At 65.4% G+C, this 18,213-nt stretch overlaps 3 protein-coding genes across 3 annotated transcripts; all 3 read left to right on the forward strand.

Moving 5' to 3' along the window:
• Window positions 1–2,262: 2,262 nt before the first annotated feature.
• LOC129196613 (proline-rich protein 22-like) lies at window positions 2,263–4,199 on the forward strand (the record flags this gene model as incomplete). The annotated part of the gene is made up of 5 exons (XM_054804371.1): window positions 2,263–2,386; window positions 2,725–2,829; window positions 3,295–3,371; window positions 3,558–3,702; window positions 3,814–4,199. Coding segments are annotated over 5 exons (837 nt in total), but the record flags the coding sequence as incomplete, so codon positions are not given.
• Window positions 4,200–10,687: 6,488 nt separating this feature from the next.
• LOC129196614 (proline-rich protein 22-like) lies at window positions 10,688–11,083 on the forward strand (the record flags this gene model as incomplete). The annotated part of the gene is made up of 1 exon (XM_054804372.1): window positions 10,688–11,083. A coding segment is annotated over one exon (396 nt), but the record flags the coding sequence as incomplete, so codon positions are not given.
• Window positions 11,084–12,291: 1,208 nt separating this feature from the next.
• Window positions 12,292–17,955, forward strand: LOC129196615 (uncharacterized; the record flags this gene model as incomplete). Its single annotated transcript, XM_054804373.1, has 2 exons — window positions 12,292–12,392; window positions 17,166–17,955. Coding segments are annotated over exons 1-2 (891 nt in total), but the record flags the coding sequence as incomplete, so codon positions are not given.
• Window positions 17,956–18,213: the final 258 nt, after the last annotated feature.

Below are 18,213 nucleotides of genomic sequence, written 5' to 3' on the forward strand. Positions count from 1 at the left end.
CTGCACCAGAGAACATCCCGTTTGGCGAGGCTTGATCACAAGGTTGCAAAGTGCAGTGCTGTGTTACTATGACAATTTGTATCTCTGTAACAAACTACCCAGACTTGAAGGAGCCACGATAAGGGAAGAAGCAGAAAGGCGCAAAATCAACCTATAAAGGGGGCTGCTTAGCTTGTTTGAATTTGCGAGCCCTTGGTGGAGCTGCGACTCCCCGGCCGCCCAGCGCTGCTTTTGCTTTCCTACCTTAATAAATATAAATTGAATTTACTTTGGACTCTATTTGTCTCAATTCAACTATAACACTCACTGCTGCACCCCCCTATGCTCCGTGCTGCACCTCTCCGTGCTTGGCCCCACACCCCACATCTTCTGCGCTGCACCTGCATGCTCAGACCTGCAGCCCACGTGCTCGGAGCTGCACCCCATGTGCTCATGCTGCACCCCCCATACTGGGAGCTGCACCCCATGTGCTCGGTGCTGCACCCCTGGGCTGCCTCCACCCCTGCAGGGGTGCAGGCTCTTGCTACTGGGGGGCAGCCCTGCTGCAGGAGCACCCACACACCTGGGTCCCTTCCCAGCTTTGGGGGTGCAGGGGGCTGGGACCCGCGGGCCCAGGCCATGGGTCCTCCCAGCGTCACCCAGGGGCTCCTGCCTCAGTTTCCCCCACAGACTTGCCTGTCTGGGGCAGATGGGGCCACCCGGGGGTGACACGGGTGCAGGACAGGGATAGGGTGGGGTCATCCCCTGCTAAAACCTTGGCGGGGCTGAGAGGACCCCAGCCTTCAGGCACATCCCCCCCCCCAGCCCCCGCCCCCCAGGCCCGCCCTGGGCCATGCTGCAGCTCTGTGCACCCAGCACCGCACGTGGCCGGGGACACAGGGCCCGCGGGGACACGGGTCTCCATCCCCACGCATCCCAGCCACGGGGTGCAACTGGGTGGCCCACCAAGAGCTTCCCTGAGACCGGGATCCACCGCGAGGGGAGGGGGCAGCCAGATTCTTGAGGCGAGGGTGGGACAGGGTAACCCCCCGCCCCCGCCCGTGCCTGCCCCGCTGGCGGTGACTCGGCCCTGGGGGGGCTCGGCGCCCTTCGGGGCTCGCCGGCCCTGATCTGGGGCTCAGCGGGGCTTCGGCACCTCTTGGGTGCCGTTTCCCGGTGCCCCCCGCGCTCCCTCCCCCTCCCACACAGGCAGGGAGCCGTTCTGGAGAAACAGCTTTTAATTGACAAAACACAAGTTGAAATGTCCCATGTCTAACCCCCCTCCCCCCCACCCCCAAACTTCAGCCCACAGGACCCCCACCTTCTCCCCACCGCTTGCGTCCCAACTTAGAATAAACTCAACCCAGGCAGATCTTTTCTGGATGAACTCGGTGCATGACTTGCATCTTTATTTCGCAGAATCATAGACCATCTCGACTTGGAAGGGACCCATAAGGATCATCAAGTCCAATGTCCTGCTCCCCGCAGGACTAGCTACAATTCAATCATATGACTACGACAGTCGCTCAGATGCTCCTTGAACTCTGACAGCCCTGGGGCCGTGACCACTTCCCTGGCAGCCTGTTCCAGTGACCGACCGCCCAACAGAACATCTGCACCATCAGGACAAGGGCTACTCGTGCAGCGACTTCTCCTCATGGCCTATGGCATAAGTCCGCAGTGCGGGCATCCCGGCCGGGCCATCGGGAGCAGACACCCACTACAACAGCCGCTTTGTTTTCCATGCCCCTCATCCTCACCCAGAGGCTCTCCACCACACCCTTGCTGACCGTAAGGGCCGTACCGTCCAAGCTCTCCCTTCCACAGAGTGCGACCCCTCCACCTCGCCTGCCCTGCCTACCCCTCCTGAACAGCCTGCAGCCTCCGTGCCAGCACTCCAGGCGTGGCACTCGTCCCACCGAGTCCCACGAATCCCAGGGACGTGCCAGCTCTGGGAACGCAGCAAGGCCCCCCCCGAAGCCTTGCCCTCCCCAGGCTGGGGAGGCTGTTGGGGCGGGGCGGAACACGCGGAGACCCCACATTCCCTCCTGGGAGACGCCAGACAGTCCTTAGCAGCCAACAGCCAGAACGCGACATGGCGCCGCCGCCGCCGCCACCACTGCGGCTCCCACCGCGCGGCCCCCGGCACCCCCCGGCACCCCCGCTCCTGCAGACGGTTGTCCTTCCCCAAACCTTCTACCCCCGAGGTAGGCACCCACCCCGACCCCTGCAGCCCGGGGACGCTCTTGGGGGCAAGAGCGGAGGTGACCGCCGGCCATCGCTCCTGTCTCTCCTCCAGGCTCAGCCACCCTGTGCCAACTGCCCCTCCAGCAGCAGCCCTTCCCCGCAGCCTGGGCCCCCTCAGTGTGGGTGGCACCCCAGGGCCCCCAGGCACTACCACCAGCAGGTACGGCACCCCTGGCTGCTCTGCCACCCCGGCGCCCCCAGCACCCCGTCCCCCTGGCAGTTCTGGCCTGGGTGCTGCGTGCCCAGGAAATCCAGTTCCCCGAGAATTTCCCAAATACTTGGGGCCATCTCTCCCGGTTCACCTCCTGTGGGCGAGTCTCCTCCCTGGTTTGCATCCCCGGCCCCCCGGCACAGCAGCTCACCCCGCGCGGAGCGCCCCGGCCACAACCTCCCCACGTGCCCGACACAGAGCCGGGGGACGTCGGCCATCGGGGCCGGCTCGGTGGCTGGCCCTGGAGGGTCCTCCCAGCCCAGCACGGCTCCCTCTCACCCACACAGGTCTGCAGAGGGCTCCGTGCGGCTGCTTCTTCGACCCCCGCGTCTTCCACATCCAGTGGACGGTCGCCAGCATGCCTGCCCCGGACAGCTCCGCGCTCAGCCATGGCACCGCTGCTCTGCCGGGTGCTGCCCTGTGGGGCCCCAGGGGCTGCACGACCCTCCCGGCCTGGGCAGCCCCTCTGACCCCCCAGGCACAGCCGCCACACCTCGCACCCTGCCACCATCAGGGGAGAGAGGAGGCCCCAGCCCCCCCAGCGCTGCCCACATACAGCCCTGGCTACCGGCACATCGAGGGGCAGCCTGCCGCGATTACCACCCCTGGCACGGCCAGCCCTGCGGGGGCACACCCGGGCACCAACGTCCCCCCGGGCCGCGAAGCCCCCCCCAGCCCCTCTGCTGGCCCCCACCACCAAGCCCTTGGGGACGCGGATGGAGACTTTGCAGTCTCCGAGGAGGAGCTTCTCAGGGAGGCCCTCAGGCTCTTTGGGTGCTCCCTGGATGCCGTGGGGGCAAGCCAGGACGGTCCCGGCAGCAGCCCCATGCCTGGGGACTCCGGTGACACCGGCACAGAGGGGAGAGCGGTGGCCCCAGCCCCCGCGGTGTTGCCGACGCCCATCCCCGGCAACCAGCACATCGAGGGGCAGCCTGCCCAGACCGACGTCTGTGGCACGGCCACCCCTGTGGGGGCACACCCGGGCACCAACGTCCCCCTGGGCAGCCATGGCTCCCCCAGCCCAGCCCTGGGGGACCTGGCAGCAGACCTTCGGGTGTCGGACAGGGAGCTTCTCGAAGAGGCCCTAAGTCTCTTGGGCTGCTCCCTGGATGGGGTGGAGGCCAGCCAGGAGGATGCCGGCAGCAGCCCCACGCCTGGGGACACCGGCACAGAGGGGAGCGCGGTGGCCCCTGCCTCCCCGGTGTTGCCGGCGTCCATCCCCGGCTACCGGCATGAGGGACAACCTGCCCGGCTCACCATCTCCGGCACGGCCACCCCTGCGGAGGCACACGGGGGCAGCAACTTCACCCCGGGCAGCGATGACCAACCCTGCCCTTCTGCTGCCCCCCACGACCAAGCCCTTGGGGACCCGGCAGGCGACCTCACCGTGTCTGAGGAGGTGCCTCTCGAAGAGGCCCTGAGGCTCTTCGGCTGCTCCCCGGACACGGTGGGGGTCAGCCAGGACAGCCCCAGCAGCGGCCCCGTGCCTGGGGAGCTTGGTGGCACCGGCGCAGCCATGCCCCCCTGCGACTTTGCCTGGCTCTCGCTGCCCGAGGAGCTGCTCACCCCCGACTACAGCGTCCCCGAGATCACCGGCGCCATCCTGAGCCTCGAGGAATTCTACGGCATCGGGATGGAGCCCCGGGAGCCGTGGGGGGCTGCGGGGATGGCCCTGCCACCGTCCCAGGCTGCCGCCTGCGAGAAGCGGGGCAAGAAGCGGGGGCAGAGCGCCTTGCCGAAGCCGGCCAGCAAGCGCAGGGCTCTGGCAGGCAGCACGCGGGTGGCAGGGGGGGAAGTAGAGCCCGAGCAGGGATGAGGTGGAGGTGGGGGGAGTGGGGGATGGGGGAGGAGGGGTGGTGCGTTTGGGGGTGGGGGGGAGGGGGGTTAGACATGGGACATTTCAACTTGCGTTTTGACAATTAAAAGCTGTTTCTCCAGAACGGCTCCCTGCCTGTGTGGGAGGGGGAGGGAGCGCGGGGGGCACCGGGAAACGGCACCCAAGAGGTGCCAAAGCCCCGCTGAGCCCCAGATCAGGGCCGGCGAGCCCCGAAGGGCGCCGAGCCCCCCCAGGGCCGAGTCACCGCCAGCGGGGCAGGCAAGGGCGGGGGGGGACTCTCCCCCATCCCCTTCCCCGGGGGGAGCAGCCCTTTGGCGGGGGAGCCAGGACAGACGGCTCCCTGCAGGACTCACGGACACGGCCCCACGCAGAAAGCAGCACGGAGCCCCTGGGCCAAGGACAGACCCGGGGGGCGGGGGGACGGGACTCGTCTCCCCGCTCATCTCCCCGCCTCCCCGGCTCCTCCTGTCCCGCTGTGCCCCAGCACAAAGCCCCCAGCAGCCCCCAGCCCAGCAGGTGACCACCAGGCAGTCCTGCGAGTCACCGTCAGCTGGGGGATCTGCGGGAGACGGTCCTTTCCGACGGTGCAAAGAGCATCAGGGTCCTGAGCACCCGCAGCACCTCTTTCTCCGCGTAGGAGAAGGCAAGGAGCCGGCGGCACAGTTCTGCGGCACAAAGCCCTTCTGCTGCAGAGGCAGGCTTGGTGCCGCGGCCGCTTCCCTGGAGAGCCTGTTCCCGTCACCCGCCACCCTCTCGGCGAAGAACCTTTTCCTCGTGCCCACTCTGAACTTCCCCCGACGCAGCTTCGTTCCATTTCCTCCTGTTCTTTGGAGGCTTCTGCAGCAATGGAGTTCCTTCTTCCACGCCGGACAAGCAGGCGAGAGGCCTGTTTATCCTACAGACGAGATGGTTCGAGGGGACCTTATCAATGTCCAGAAGTGCCTGAAGGGAGGGTGCAAAGAAGACGGAGCCAGGCTCTGCTCAGATCAGGGCCCAGTGACAGGGCCAGAGGCCGTGGGCACAAACTGTAAGACAGCATGTTCCCTCTGAACATGAGGAAACTCTGCTCAGTCTTAGAGTGGCTGAGCCTCGCACAGGTTGCCCAGAGAGGTTGTGGTGTCTCCCTCCTTGGAGGTGCGCAGAAGCTGTCTGGACATGGTCCTGCTCAACTGGTTCTACGTGGCCCTGCTTGAGCAAGGGGCTTGGACCAGATGGCCTCTGGAGGCCCCTTCCAACCTCGACTATACCATGACTCAGTGACTGCCCAGAGCAGGGAATCTGACTTCAGGAGGTGCCTTCACCTCCAGTTCTTTGCCTTTCTCGGCAGACGTACTCCTGCGGGCCCAGTCAGCCCAAGGACGCTGTTTCTGAGGAGTCTATGAGCAATTCCAAAAGAAGGGACCAAGTAACCAGCTCCCAAGCTGCCGTGGTGTTTGAGCACATGCTGGGATGTGTCTTCCCGACACATCAAAGGAAAACAAGTGGGATCCCTGGGCACAGCACAGAACCGGAAACCTGCCCTGCAGATCACTGACTCTTCCGTCTACAATGGTCTTCCCGTCAGCGTGGCTACACCTGCGTAACGTCACCTGCCTTCCTCCTGTCCAGCTGCACATGGAACCACAGAACCGTGGGGTAGCTGAGGTTGGGAGGGACCTCTGGAGGTCATCTGGTCCGAGCCCTCTGCTCGAGCAGGGCCACCTAGAGCTGGTTGCCCAGGGCTTTTGAACACCTGCAAGGATGGAGACGCCACAATCTCTCTGGGTCACCTGTTCCAGCAAGACCACTGGAAATGCATGCGGTGGAAACCCGTGGCTTTCCTTGCAACCAGCTCCTGAGCATTTTTGCTTGACTTCCTGTTCATTGGAGGAGAAAAGAGCCTCAGATGAGAGCAGGAGCGGGACGTGTTGCAGATTGGTGTAACGATGGTGTCGGGTGTAGAAGAACAGCCCTCTCGATAGGGAGTCTTGAAAGAGCCCTTCAGACGTCCTCGTCCAACTACTTCTGTGGGCTCTTCCTGTCAGTCTTGCAAATGACTCCATCCTTCTCCACACTGGAGAGATGCAACCACATGGTTTCGAGGTCTTCATTCCTGTCCTCCTCGAAGACAGGAGTGGCATTTGCTCTCTTCCCGTCCTCGGCGAGCTCTCCCAGTCCCCGTGACCACGCAAAGCTAATCTAGATGCAGCTCCCTCAGCACTGCTGGCTCCTCCTGTTGGGTCCCCACGCGTCATGCATTCACCCGGAGGCATCTCGGAGAGGCGCCCACGCCTGCTCGCTCCCCAGCACGTCCTCGGCCCTGCACCCTGCGTGCTCGGCGCTGCACCTCGTGTATTGAGCCCAGCACCACGCTTGCTCGCTCGGTGCTGCACCCTGTGCTGTTTTGTGCCGTCCCCATGAGCTGGGGCTGCACCCACCAGCCCTCGCGTGCCCGGTGCTGCACCCCGCAGGCTCGGTGCTGCTCCCCACGTGCGCGGCCCGGCACCCGCTTTTGCTCACTGCTGCACCCCATGTGCTCGCTGTAATAAGTAATTGGAGGTAATTTGGTGATCAAAATGGGTTAGAGGAGAAAAGCAATCTTTCTGCACCAGAGAACATCCCGTTTGGCGAGGCTTGATCACAAGGTTGCAAAGTGCAGTGCTGTGTTACTATGACAATTTGTATCTCTGTAACAAACTACCCAGACTTGAAGGAGCCACGATAAGGGAAGAAGCAGAAAGGCGCAAAATCAACCTATAAAGGGGGCTGCTTAGCTTGTTTGAATTTGCGAGCCCTTGGTGGAGCTGCGACTCCCCGGCCGCCCAGCGCTGCTTTTGCTTTCCTACCTTAATAAATATAAATTGAATTTACTTTGGACTCTATTTGTCTCAATTCAACTATAACACTCACTGCTGCACCCCCTTATGCTCCGTGCTGCACCTCTCCGTGCTTGGCCCCACACCCCACATCTTCTGCGCTGCACCTGCATGCTCAGACCTGCAGCCCACGTGCTCGGAGCTGCACCCCATGTGCTCATGCTGCACCCCCCATACTGGGAGCTGCACCCCATGTGCTCGGTGCTGCACCCCTGGGCTGCCTCCACCCCTGCAGGGGTGCAGGCTCTTGCTACTGGGGGGCAGCCCTGCTGCAGGAGCACCCACACACCTGGGTCCCTTCCCAGCTTTGGGGGTGCAGGGGGCTGGGACCCGCGGGCCCAGGCCATGGGTCCTCCCAGCGTCACCCAGGGGCTCCTGCCTCAGTTTCCCCCACAGACTTGCCTGTCTGGGGCAGATGGGGCCACCCGGGGGTGACACGGGTGCAGGACAGGGATAGGGTGGGGTCATCCCCTGCTAAAACCTTGGCGGGGCTGAGAGGACCCCAGCCTTCAGGCACATCCCCCCCCCCCAGCCCCCGCCCCCCAGGCCCGCCCTGGGCCATGCTGCAGCTCTGTGCACCCAGCACCGCACGTGGCCGGGGACACAGGGCCCGCGGGGACACGGGTCTCCATCCCCACGCATCCCAGCCACGGGGTGCAACTGGGTGGCCCACCAAGAGCTTCCCTGAGACCGGGATCCACCGCGAGGGGAGGGGGCAGCCAGATTCTTGAGGCGAGGGTGGGACAGGGTAACCCCCCGCCCCCGCCCTTGCCTGCCCCGCTGGCGGTGACTCGGCCCTGGGGGGGCTCGGCGCCCTTCGGGGCTCGCCGGCCCTGATCTGGGGCTCAGCGGGGCTTCGGCACCTCTTGGGTGCCGTTTCCCGGTGCCCCCCGCGCTCCCTCCCCCTCCCACACAGGCAGGGAGCCGTTCTGGAGAAACAGCTTTTAATTGACAAAACACAAGTTGAAATGTCCCATGTCTAACCCCCCTCCCCCCCCACCCCCAAACTTCAGCCCACAGGACCCCCACCTTCTCCCCACCGCTTGCGTCCCAACTTAGAATAAACTCAACCCAGGCAGATCTTTTCTGGATGAACTCGGTGCGTGACTTGCATCTTTATTTCGCAGAATCATAGACCATCTCGACTTGGAAGGGACCCATAAGGATCATCAAGTCCAATGTCCTGCTCCCCGCAGGACTAGCTACAATTCAATCATATGACTACGACAGTCGCTCAGATGCTCCTTGAACTCTGACAGCCCTGGGGCCGTGACCACTTCCCTGGCAGCCTGTTCCAGTGACCGACCGCCCAACAGAACATCTGCACCATCAGGACAAGGGCTACTCGTGCAGCGACTTCTCCTCATGGCCTATGGCATAAGTCCGCAGTGCGGGCATCCCGGCCGGGCCATCGGGAGCAGACACCCACTACAACAGCCGCTTTGTTTTCCATGCCCCTCATCCTCACCCAGAGGCTCTCCACCACACCCTTGCTGACCGTAAGGGCCGTACCGTCCAAGCTCTCCCTTCCACAGAGTGCGACCCCTCCACCTCGCCTGCCCTGCCTACCCCTCCTGAACAGCCTGCAGCCTCCGTGCCAGCACTCCAGGCGTGGCACTCGTCCCACCGAGTCCCACGAATCCCAGGGACGTGCCAGCTCTGGGAACGCAGCAAGGCCCCCCCCGAAGCCTTGCCCTCCCCAGGCTGGGGAGGCTGTTGGGGCGGGGCGGAACACGCGGAGACCCCACATTCCCTCCTGGGAGACGCCAGAGAGTCCTTAGCAGCCAACAGCCAGAACGCGACATGGCGCCGCCGCCGCCGCCACCACTGCGGCTCCCACCGCGCGGCCCCCGGCACCCCCCGGCACCCCCGCTCCTGCAGACGGTTGTCCTTCCCCAAACCTTCTACCCCCGAGGTAGGCACCCACCCCGACCCCTGCAGCCCGGGGACGCTCTTGGGGGCAAGAGCGGAGGTGACCGCCGGCCATCGCTCCTGTCTCTCCTCCAGGCTCAGCCACCCTGTGCCAACTGCCCCTCCAGCAGCAGCCCTTCCCCGCAGCCTGGGCCCCCTCAGTGTGGGTGGCACCCCAGGGCCCCCAGGCACTACCACCAGCAGGTACGGCACCCCTGGCTGCTCTGCCACCCCGGCGCCCCCAGCACCCCGTCCCCCTGGCAGTTCTGGCCTGGGTGCTGCGTGCCCAGGAAATCCAGTTCCCCGAGAATTTCCCAAATACTTGGGGCCATCTCTCCCGGTTCACCTCCTGTGGGCGAGTCTCCTCCCTGGTTTGCATCCCCGGCCCCCCGGCACAGCAGCTCACCCCGCGCGGAGCGCCCCGGCCACAAGCTCCCCACGTGCCCGGCACAGAGCCGGGGGACGTCGGCCATCGGGGCCGGCTCGGTGGCTGGCCCTGGAGGGTCCTCCCAGCCCAGCACGGCTCCCTCTCACCCACACAGGTCTGCAGAGGGCTCCGTGCGGCTGCTTCTTCGACCCCCGCGTCTTCCACATCCAGTGGACGGTCGCCAGCATGCCTGCCCCGGACAGCTCCGCGCTCAGCCATGGCACCGCTGCTCTGCCGGGTGCTGCCCTGTGGGGCCCCAGGGGCTGCACGACCCTCCCGGCCTGGGCAGCCCCTCTGACCCCCCAGGCACAGCCGCCACACCTCGCACCCTGCCACCATCAGGGGAGAGAGGAGGCCCCAGCCCCCCCCAGCGCTGCCCACATACAGCCCTGGCTACCGGCACATCGAGGGGCAGCCTGCCGCGATTACCACCCCTGGCACGGCCAGCCCTGCGGGGGGCACACCCGGGCACCAACGTCCCCCCGGGCCGCGAAGCCCCCCCCAGCCCCTCTGCTGGCCCCCACCACCAAGCCCTTGGGGACGCGGATGGAGACTTTGCAGTCTCCGAGGAGGAGCTTCTCAGGGAGGCCCTCAGGCTCTTTGGGTGCTCCCTGGATGCCGTGGGGGCAAGCCAGGACGGTCCCGGCAGCAGCCCCATGCCTGGGGACTCCGGTGACACCGGCACAGAGGGGAGAGCGGTGGCCCCAGCCCCCGCGGTGTTGCCGACGCCCATCCCCGGCAACCAGCACATCGAGGGGCAGCCTGCCCAGACCGACGTCTGTGGCACGGCCACCCCTGTGGGGGCACACCCGGGCACCAACGTCCCCCTGGGCAGCCATGGCTCCCCCAGCCCAGCCCTGGGGGACCTGGCAGCAGACCTTCGGGTGTCGGACAGGGAGCTTCTCGAAGAGGCCCTAAGTCTCTTGGGCTGCTCCCTGGATGGGGTGGAGGCCAGCCAGGAGGATGCCGGCAGCAGCCCCACGCCTGGGGACACCGGCACAGAGGGGAGCGCGGTGGCCCCTGCCTCCCCGGTGTTGCCGGCGTCCATCCCCGGCTACCGGCATGAGGGACAACCTGCCCGGCTCACCATCTCCGGCACGGCCACCCCTGCGGAGGCACACGGGGGCAGCAACTTCACCCCGGGCAGCGATGACCAACCCTGCCCTTCTGCTGCCCCCCACGACCAAGCCCTTGGGGACCCGGCAGGCGACCTCACCGTGTCCGAGGAGGTGCCTCTCGAAGAGGCCCTGAGGCTCTTCGGCTGCTCCCCGGACACGGTGGGGGTCAGCCAGGACAGCCCCAGCAGCGGCCCCGTGCCTGGGGAGCTTGGTGGCACCGGCGCAGCCATGCCCCCCTGCGACTTTGCCTGGCTCTCGCTGCCCGAGGAGCTGCTCACCCCCGACTACAGCGTCCCCGAGATCACCGGCGCCATCCTGAGCCTCGAGGAATTCTACGGCATCGGGATGGAGCCCCGGGAGCCGTGGGGGGCTGCGGGGATGGCCCTGCCACCGTCCCAGGCTGCCGCCTGCGAGAAGCGGGGCAAGAAGCGGGGGCAGAGCGCCTTGCCGAAGCCGGCCAGCAAGCGCAGGGCTCTGGCAGGCAGCACGGGGGTGGCAGGGGGGGAAGTAGAGCCCGAGCAGGGATGAGGTGGAGGTGGGGGGAGTGGGGGATGGGGGAGGAGGGGTGGTGCGTTTGGGGGTGGGGGGGAGGGGGGTTAGACATGGGACATTTCAACTTGTGTTTTGTCAATTAAAAGCTGTTTCTCCAGAACGGCTCCCTGCCTGTGTGGGAGGGGGAGGGAGCGTTGGGGGGTACCAGGAAAACGGCACCCAAGAGGTGCCAAAGCCCCGCTGAGCCCCAGATCAGGGCCGGCGAGCCCCGAAGGGCGCCGAGCCCCCCCAGGGCCGAGTCACCGCCAGCGGGGCAGGCAAGGGCGGGGGGGGACTCTCCCCCATCCCCTTCCCCGGGGGGAGCAGCCCTTTGGCGGGGGAGCCAGGACAGACGGCTCCCTGCAGGACTCACGGACACGGCCCCACGCAGAAAGCAGCACGGAGCCCCTGGGCCAAGGACAGACCCGGGGGGCGGGGGGACGGGACTCGTCTCCCCGCTCATCTCCCCGCCTCCCCGGCTCCTCCTGTCCCGCTGTGCCCCAGCACAAAGCCCCCAGCAGCCCCCAGCCCAGCAGGTGACCACCAGGCAGTCCTGCGAGTCACCGTCAGCTGGGGGATCTGCGGGAGACGGTCCTTTCCGACGGTGCAAAGAGCATCAGGGTCCTGAGCACCCGCAGCACCTCTTTCTCCGCGTAGGAGAAGGCAAGGAGCCGGCGGCACAGTTCTGCGGCACAAAGCCCTTCTGCTGCAGAGGCAGGCTTGGTGCCGCGGCCGCTTCCCTGGAGAGCCTGTTCCCGTCACCCGCCACCCTCTCGGCGAAGAACCTTTTCCTCGTGCCCACTCTGAACTTCCCCCGACGCAGCTTCGTTCCATTTCCTCCTGTTCTTTGGAGGCTTCTGCAGCAATGGAGTTCCTTCTTCCACGCCGGACAAGCAGGCGAGAGGCCTGTTTATCCTACAGACGAGATGGTTCGAGGGGACCTTATCAATGTCCAGAAGTGCCTGAAGGGAGGGTGCAAAGAAGACGGAGCCAGGCTCTGCTCAGATCAGGGCCCAGTGACAGGGCCAGAGGCCGTGGGCACAAACTGTAAGACAGCATGTTCCCTCTGAACATGAGGAAACTCTGCTCAGTCTTAGAGTGGCTGAGCCTCGCACAGGTTGCCCAGAGAGGTTGTGGTGTCTCCCTCCTTGGAGGTGCGCAGAAGCTGTCTGGACATGGTCCTGCTCAACTGGTTCTACGTGGCCCTGCTTGAGCAAGGGGCTTGGACCAGATGGCCTCTGGAGGCCCCTTCCAACCTCGACTATACCATGACTCAGTGACTGCCCAGAGCAGGGAATCTGACTTCAGGAGGTGCCTTCACCTCCAGTTCTTTGCCTTTCTCGGCAGACGTACTCCTGCGGGCCCAGTCAGCCCAAGGACGCTGTTTCTGAGGAGTCTATGAGCAATTCCAAAAGAAGGGACCAAGTAACCAGCTCCCAAGCTGCCGTGGTGTTTGAGCACATGCTGGGATGTGTCTTCCCGACACATCAAAGGAAAACAAGTGGGATCCCTGGGCACAGCACAGAACCGGAAACCTGCCCTGCAGATCACTGACTCTTCCGTCTACAATGGTCTTCCTGTCAGCGTGGCTACACCTGCGTAACGTCACCTGCCTTCCTCCTGTCCAGCTGCACATGGAACCACAGAACCGTGGGGTAGCTGAGGTTGGGAGGGACCTCTGGAGGTCATCTGGTCCGAGCCCTCTGCTCGAGCAGGGCCACCTAGAGCTGGTTGCCCAGGGCTTTTGAACACCTGCAAGGATGGAGACGCCACAATCTCTCTGGGTCACCTGTTCCAGCAAGACCACTGGAAATGCATGCGGTGGAAACCCGTGGCTTTCCTTGCAACCAGCTCCTGAGCATTTTTGCTTGACTTCCTGTTCATTGGAGGAGAAAAGAGCCTCAGATGAGAGCAGGAGCGGGACGTGTTGCAGATTGGTGTAACGATGGTGTCGGGTGTAGAAGAACAGCCCTCTCGATAGGGAGTCTTGAAAGAGCCCTTCAGACGTCCTCGTCCAACTACTTCTGTGGGCTCTTCCTGTCAGTCTTGCAAATGACTCCATCCTTCTCCACACTGGAGAGATGCAACCACATGGTTTCGAGGTCTTCATTCCTGTCCTCCTCGAAGACAGGAGTGGCATTTGCTCTCTTCCCGTCCTCGGCGAGCTCTCCCAGTCCCCGTGACCACGCAAAGCTAATCTAGATGCAGCTCCCTCAGCACTGCTGGCTCCTCCTGTTGGGTCCCCACGCGTCATGCATTCACCCGGAGGCATCTCGGAGAGGCGCCCACGCCTGCTCGCTCCCCAGCACGTCCTCGGCCCTGCACCCTGCGTGCTCGGCGCTGCACCTCGTGTATTGAGCCCAGCACCACGCTTGCTCGCTCGGTGCTGCACCCTGTGCTGTTTTGTGCCGTCCCCATGAGCTGGGGCTGCACCCACCAGCCCTCGCGTGCCCGGTGCTGCACCCCGCAGGCTCGGTGCTGCTCCCCACGTGCGCGGCCCGGCACCCGCTTTTGCTCACTGCTGCACCCCATGTGCTCGCTGTAATAAGTAATTGGAGGTAATTTGGTGATCAAAATGGGTTAGAGGAGAAAAGCAATCTTTCTGCACCAGAGAACATCCCGTTTGGCGAGGCTTGATCACAAGGTTGCAAAGTGCAGTGCTGTGTTACTATGACAATTTGTATCTCTGTAACAAACTACCCAGACTTGAAGGAGCCACGATAAGGGAAGAAGCAGAAAGGCGCAAAATCAACCTATAAAGGGGGCTGCTTAGCTTGTTTGAATTTGCGAGCCCTTGGTGGAGCTGCGACTCCCCGGCCGCCCAGCGCTGCTTTTGCTTTCCTACCTTAATAAATATAAATTGAATTTACTTTGGACTCTATTTGTCTCAATTCAACTATAACACTCACTGCTGCACCCCCCTATGCTCCGTGCTGCACCTCTCCGTGCTTGGCCCCACACCCCACATCTTCTGCGCTGCACCTGCATGCTCAGACCTGTAGCCCACGTGCTCGGAGCTGCACCCCATGTGCTCATGCTGCACCCCCCGTACTGGGAGCTGCACCCCATGTGCTCGGTGCTGCACCCCTGGGCTGCCTCCACCCCTGCAGGGGTGCAGGCTCTTGCTACTGGGGGGCAGCCCTGCTGCAGGAGCACCCACACACCTGGGTCCCTTCCCAGCTTTGGGGGTGCAGGGGGCTGGGACCCGCGGGCCCAGGCCATGGGTCCTCCCAGCGTCACCCAGGGGCTCCTGCCTCAGTTTCCCCCACAGACTTGCCTGTCTGGGGCAGATGGGGCCACCCGGGGGTGACACGGGTGCAGGACAGGGATAGGGTGGGGTCATCCCCTGCTAAAACCTTGGCGGGGCTGAGAGGACCCCAGCCTTCAGGCACGTGTCGTCCCCCCCCCCAGCCCCCGCCCCCCAGGCCCGCCCTGGGCCATGCTGCAGCTCTGTGCACCCAGCACCGCACGTGGCCGGGGACACAGGGCCCGCGGGGACACGGGTCTCCATCCCCACGCATCCCAGCCACGGGGTGCAACTGGGTGGCCCACCAAGAGCTTCCCTGAGACCGGGATCCACCGCGAGGGGAGGGGGCAGCCAGATTCTTGAGGCGAGGGTGGGACAGGGTAACCCCCCGCCCCCGCCCTTGCCTGCCCCGCTGGCGGTGACTCGGCCCTGGGGGGGCTCGGCGCCCTTCGGGGCTCGCCGGCCCTGATCTGGGGCTCAGCGGGGCTTCGGCACCTCTTGGGTGCCGTTTCCCGGTGCCCCCCGCGCTCCCTCCCCCTCCCACACAGGCAGGGAGCCGTTCTGGAGAAACAGCTTTTAATTGACAAAACACAAGTTGAAATGTCCCATGTCTAACCCCCCTCCCCCCCACCCCCAAACTTCAGCCCACAGGACCCCCACCTTCTCCCCACCGCTTGCGTCCCAACTTAGAATAAACTCAACCCAGGCAGATCTTTTCTGGATGAACTCGGTGCATGACTTGCATCTTTATTTCGCAGAATCATAGACCATCTCGACTTGGAAGGGACCCATAAGGATCATCAAGTCCAATGTCCTGCTCCCCGCAGGACTAGCTACAATTCAATCATATGACTACGACAGTCGCTCAGATGCTCCTTGAACTCTGACAGCCCTGGGGCCGTGACCACTTCCCTGGCAGCCTGTTCCAGTGACCGACCGCCCAACAGAACATCTGCACCATCAGGACAAGGGCTACTCGTGCAGCGACTTCTCCTCATGGCCTATGGCATAAGTCCGCAGTGCGGGCATCCCGGCCGGGCCATCGGGAGCAGACACCCACTACAACAGCCGCTTTGTTTTCCATGCCCCTCATCCTCACCCAGAGGCTCTCCACCACACCCTTGCTGACCGTAAGGGCCGTACCGTCCAAGCTCTCCCTTCCACAGAGTGCGACCCCTCCACCTCGCCTGCCCTGCCTACCCCTCCTGAACAGCCTGCAGCCTCCGTGCCAGCACTCCAGGCGTGGCACTCGTCCCACCGAGTCCCACGAATCCCAGGGACGTGCCAGCTCTGGGAACGCAGCAAGGCCCCCCCCGAAGCCTTTCCCTCCCCAGGCTGGGGAGGCTGTTGGGGCGGGGCGGAACACGCGGAGACCCCACATTCCCTCCTGGGAGACGCCAGAGAGTCCTTAGCAGCCAACAGCCAGAACGCGACATGGCGCCGCCGCCGCCGCCACCACTGCGGCTCCCACCGCGCGGCCCCCGGCACCCCCCGGCACCCCCGCTCCTGCAGACGGTTGTCCTTCCCCAAACCTTCTACCCCCGAGGTAGGCACCCACCCCGACCCCTGCAGCCCGGGGACGCTCTTGGGGGCAAGAGCGGAGGTGACCGCCGGCCATCGCTCCTGTCTCTCCTCCAGGCTCAGCCACCCTGTGCCAACTGCCCCTCCAGCAGCAGCCCTTCCCCGCAGCCTGGGCCCCCTCAGTGTGGGTGGCACCCCAGGGCCCCCAGGCACTACCACCAGCAGGTACGGCACCCCTGGCTGCTCTGCCACCCCGGCGCCCCCAGCACCCCGTCCCCCTGGCAGTTCTGGCCTGGGTGCTGCGTGCCCAGGAAATCCAGTTCCCCGAGAATTTCCCAAATACTTGGGGCCATCTCTCCCGGTTCACCTCCTGTGGGCGAGTCTCCTCCCTGGTTTGCATCCCCGGCCCCCCGGCACAGCAGCTCACCCCGCGCGGAGCGCCCCGGCCACAAGCTCCCCACGTGCCCGGCACAGAGCCGGGGGACGTCGGCCATCGGGGCCGGCTCGGTGGCTGGCCCTGGAGGGTCCTCCCAGCCCAGCACGGCTCCCTCTCACCCACACAGGTCTGCAGAGGGCTCCGTGCGGCTGCTTCTTCGACCCCCGCGTCTTCCACATCCAGTGGACGGTCGCCAGCATGCCTGCCCCGGACAGCTCCGCGCTCAGCCATGGCACCGCTGCTCTGCCGGGTGCTGCCCTGTGGGGCCCCAGGGGCTGCACGACCCTCCCGGCCTGGGCAGCCCCTCTGACCCCCCAGGCACAGCCGCCACACCTCGCACCCTGCCACCATCAGGGGAGAGAGGAGGCCCCAGCCCCCCCAGCGCTGCCCACATACAGCCCTGGCTACCGGCACATCGAGGGGCAGCCTGCCGCGATTACCATCTCTGGCACGGCCAGCCCTGCGGGGGCACACCCGGGCACCAACGTCCCCCCGGGCCGCGAAGCCCCCCCCAGCCCCTCTGCTGGCCCCCACCACCAAGCCCTTGGGGACGCGGATGGAGACTTTGCAGTCTCCGAGGAGGAGCTTCTCAGGGAGGCCCTCAGGCTCTTTGGGTGCTCCCTGGATGCCGTGGGGGCAAGCCAGGACGGTCCCGGCAGCAGCCCCATGCCTGGGGACTCCGGTGACACTGGCACAGAGGGGAGAGCGGTGGCCCCAGCCCCCGCGGTGTTGCCGACGCCCATCCCTGGCAACCAGCACATCGAGGGGCAGCCTGCCCAGACCGACGTCTGTGGCACGGCCACCCCTGTGGGGGCACACCCGGGCACCAACGTCCCCCTGGGCAGCCATGGCTCCCCCAGCCCAGCCCTGGGGGACCTGGCAGCAGACCTTCGGGTGTCGGACAGGGAGCTTCTCGAAGAGGCCCTAAGTCTCTTGGGCTGCTCCCTGGATGGGGTGGAGGCCAGCCAGGAGGATGCCGGCAGCAGCCCCACGCCTGGGGACCCTGGGGACACCGGCGCAGAGGGGAGCGCGGTGGCCCCTGCCTCCCCGGTGTTGCCGGCGTCCATCCCCGGCTACCGGCATGAGGGACAACCTGCCCGGCTCACCATCTCCGGCACGGCCACCCCTGCGGAGGCACACGGGGGCAGCAACTTCACCCCGGGCAGCGATGACCAACCCTGCCCTTCTGCTGCCCCCCACGACCAAGCCCTTGGGGACCCGGCAGGCGACCTCACCGTGTCCGAGGAGGTGCCTCTCGAAGAGGCCCTGAGGCTCTTCGGCTGCTCCCCGGACACGGTGGGGGTCAGCCAGGACAGCCCCAGCAGCGGCCCCGTGCCTGGGGAGCTTGGTGGCACTGGCGCAGCCATGCCCCCCTGCGACTTTGCCTGGCTCTCGCTGCCCGAGGAGCTGCTCACCCCCGACTACAGCGTCCCCGAGATCACCGGCGCCATCCTGAGCCTCGAGGAATTCTACGGCATCGGGATGGAGCCCCGGGAGCCGTGGGGGGCTGCGGGGATGGCCCTGCCACCGTCCCAGGCTGCCGCCTGCGAGAAGCGGGGCAAGAAGCGGGGGCAGAGCGCCTTGCCGAAGCCGGCCAGCAAGCGCAGGGCTCTGGCAGGCAGCACGGGGGTGGCAGGGGGGGAAGTAGAGCCCGAGCAGGGATGAGGTGGAGGTGGGGGGAGTGGGGGATGGGGGAGGAGGGGTGGTGCGTTTGGGGGTGGGGGGGAGGGGGGTTAGACATGGGACATTTCAACTTGCGTTTTGACAATTAAAAGCTGTTTCTCCAGAACGGCTCCCTGCCTGTGTGGGAGGGGGAGGGAGCGCGGGGGGCACCGGGAAACGGCACCCAAGAGGTGCCAAAGCCCCGCTGAGCCCCAGATCAGGGCCGGCGAG

Source organism: Grus americana, chromosome 26 (assembly GCF_028858705.1).
Source record: "Grus americana isolate bGruAme1 chromosome 26, bGruAme1.mat, whole genome shotgun sequence".
NCBI lineage: Eukaryota > Metazoa > Chordata > Aves > Gruiformes > Gruidae > Grus > Grus americana.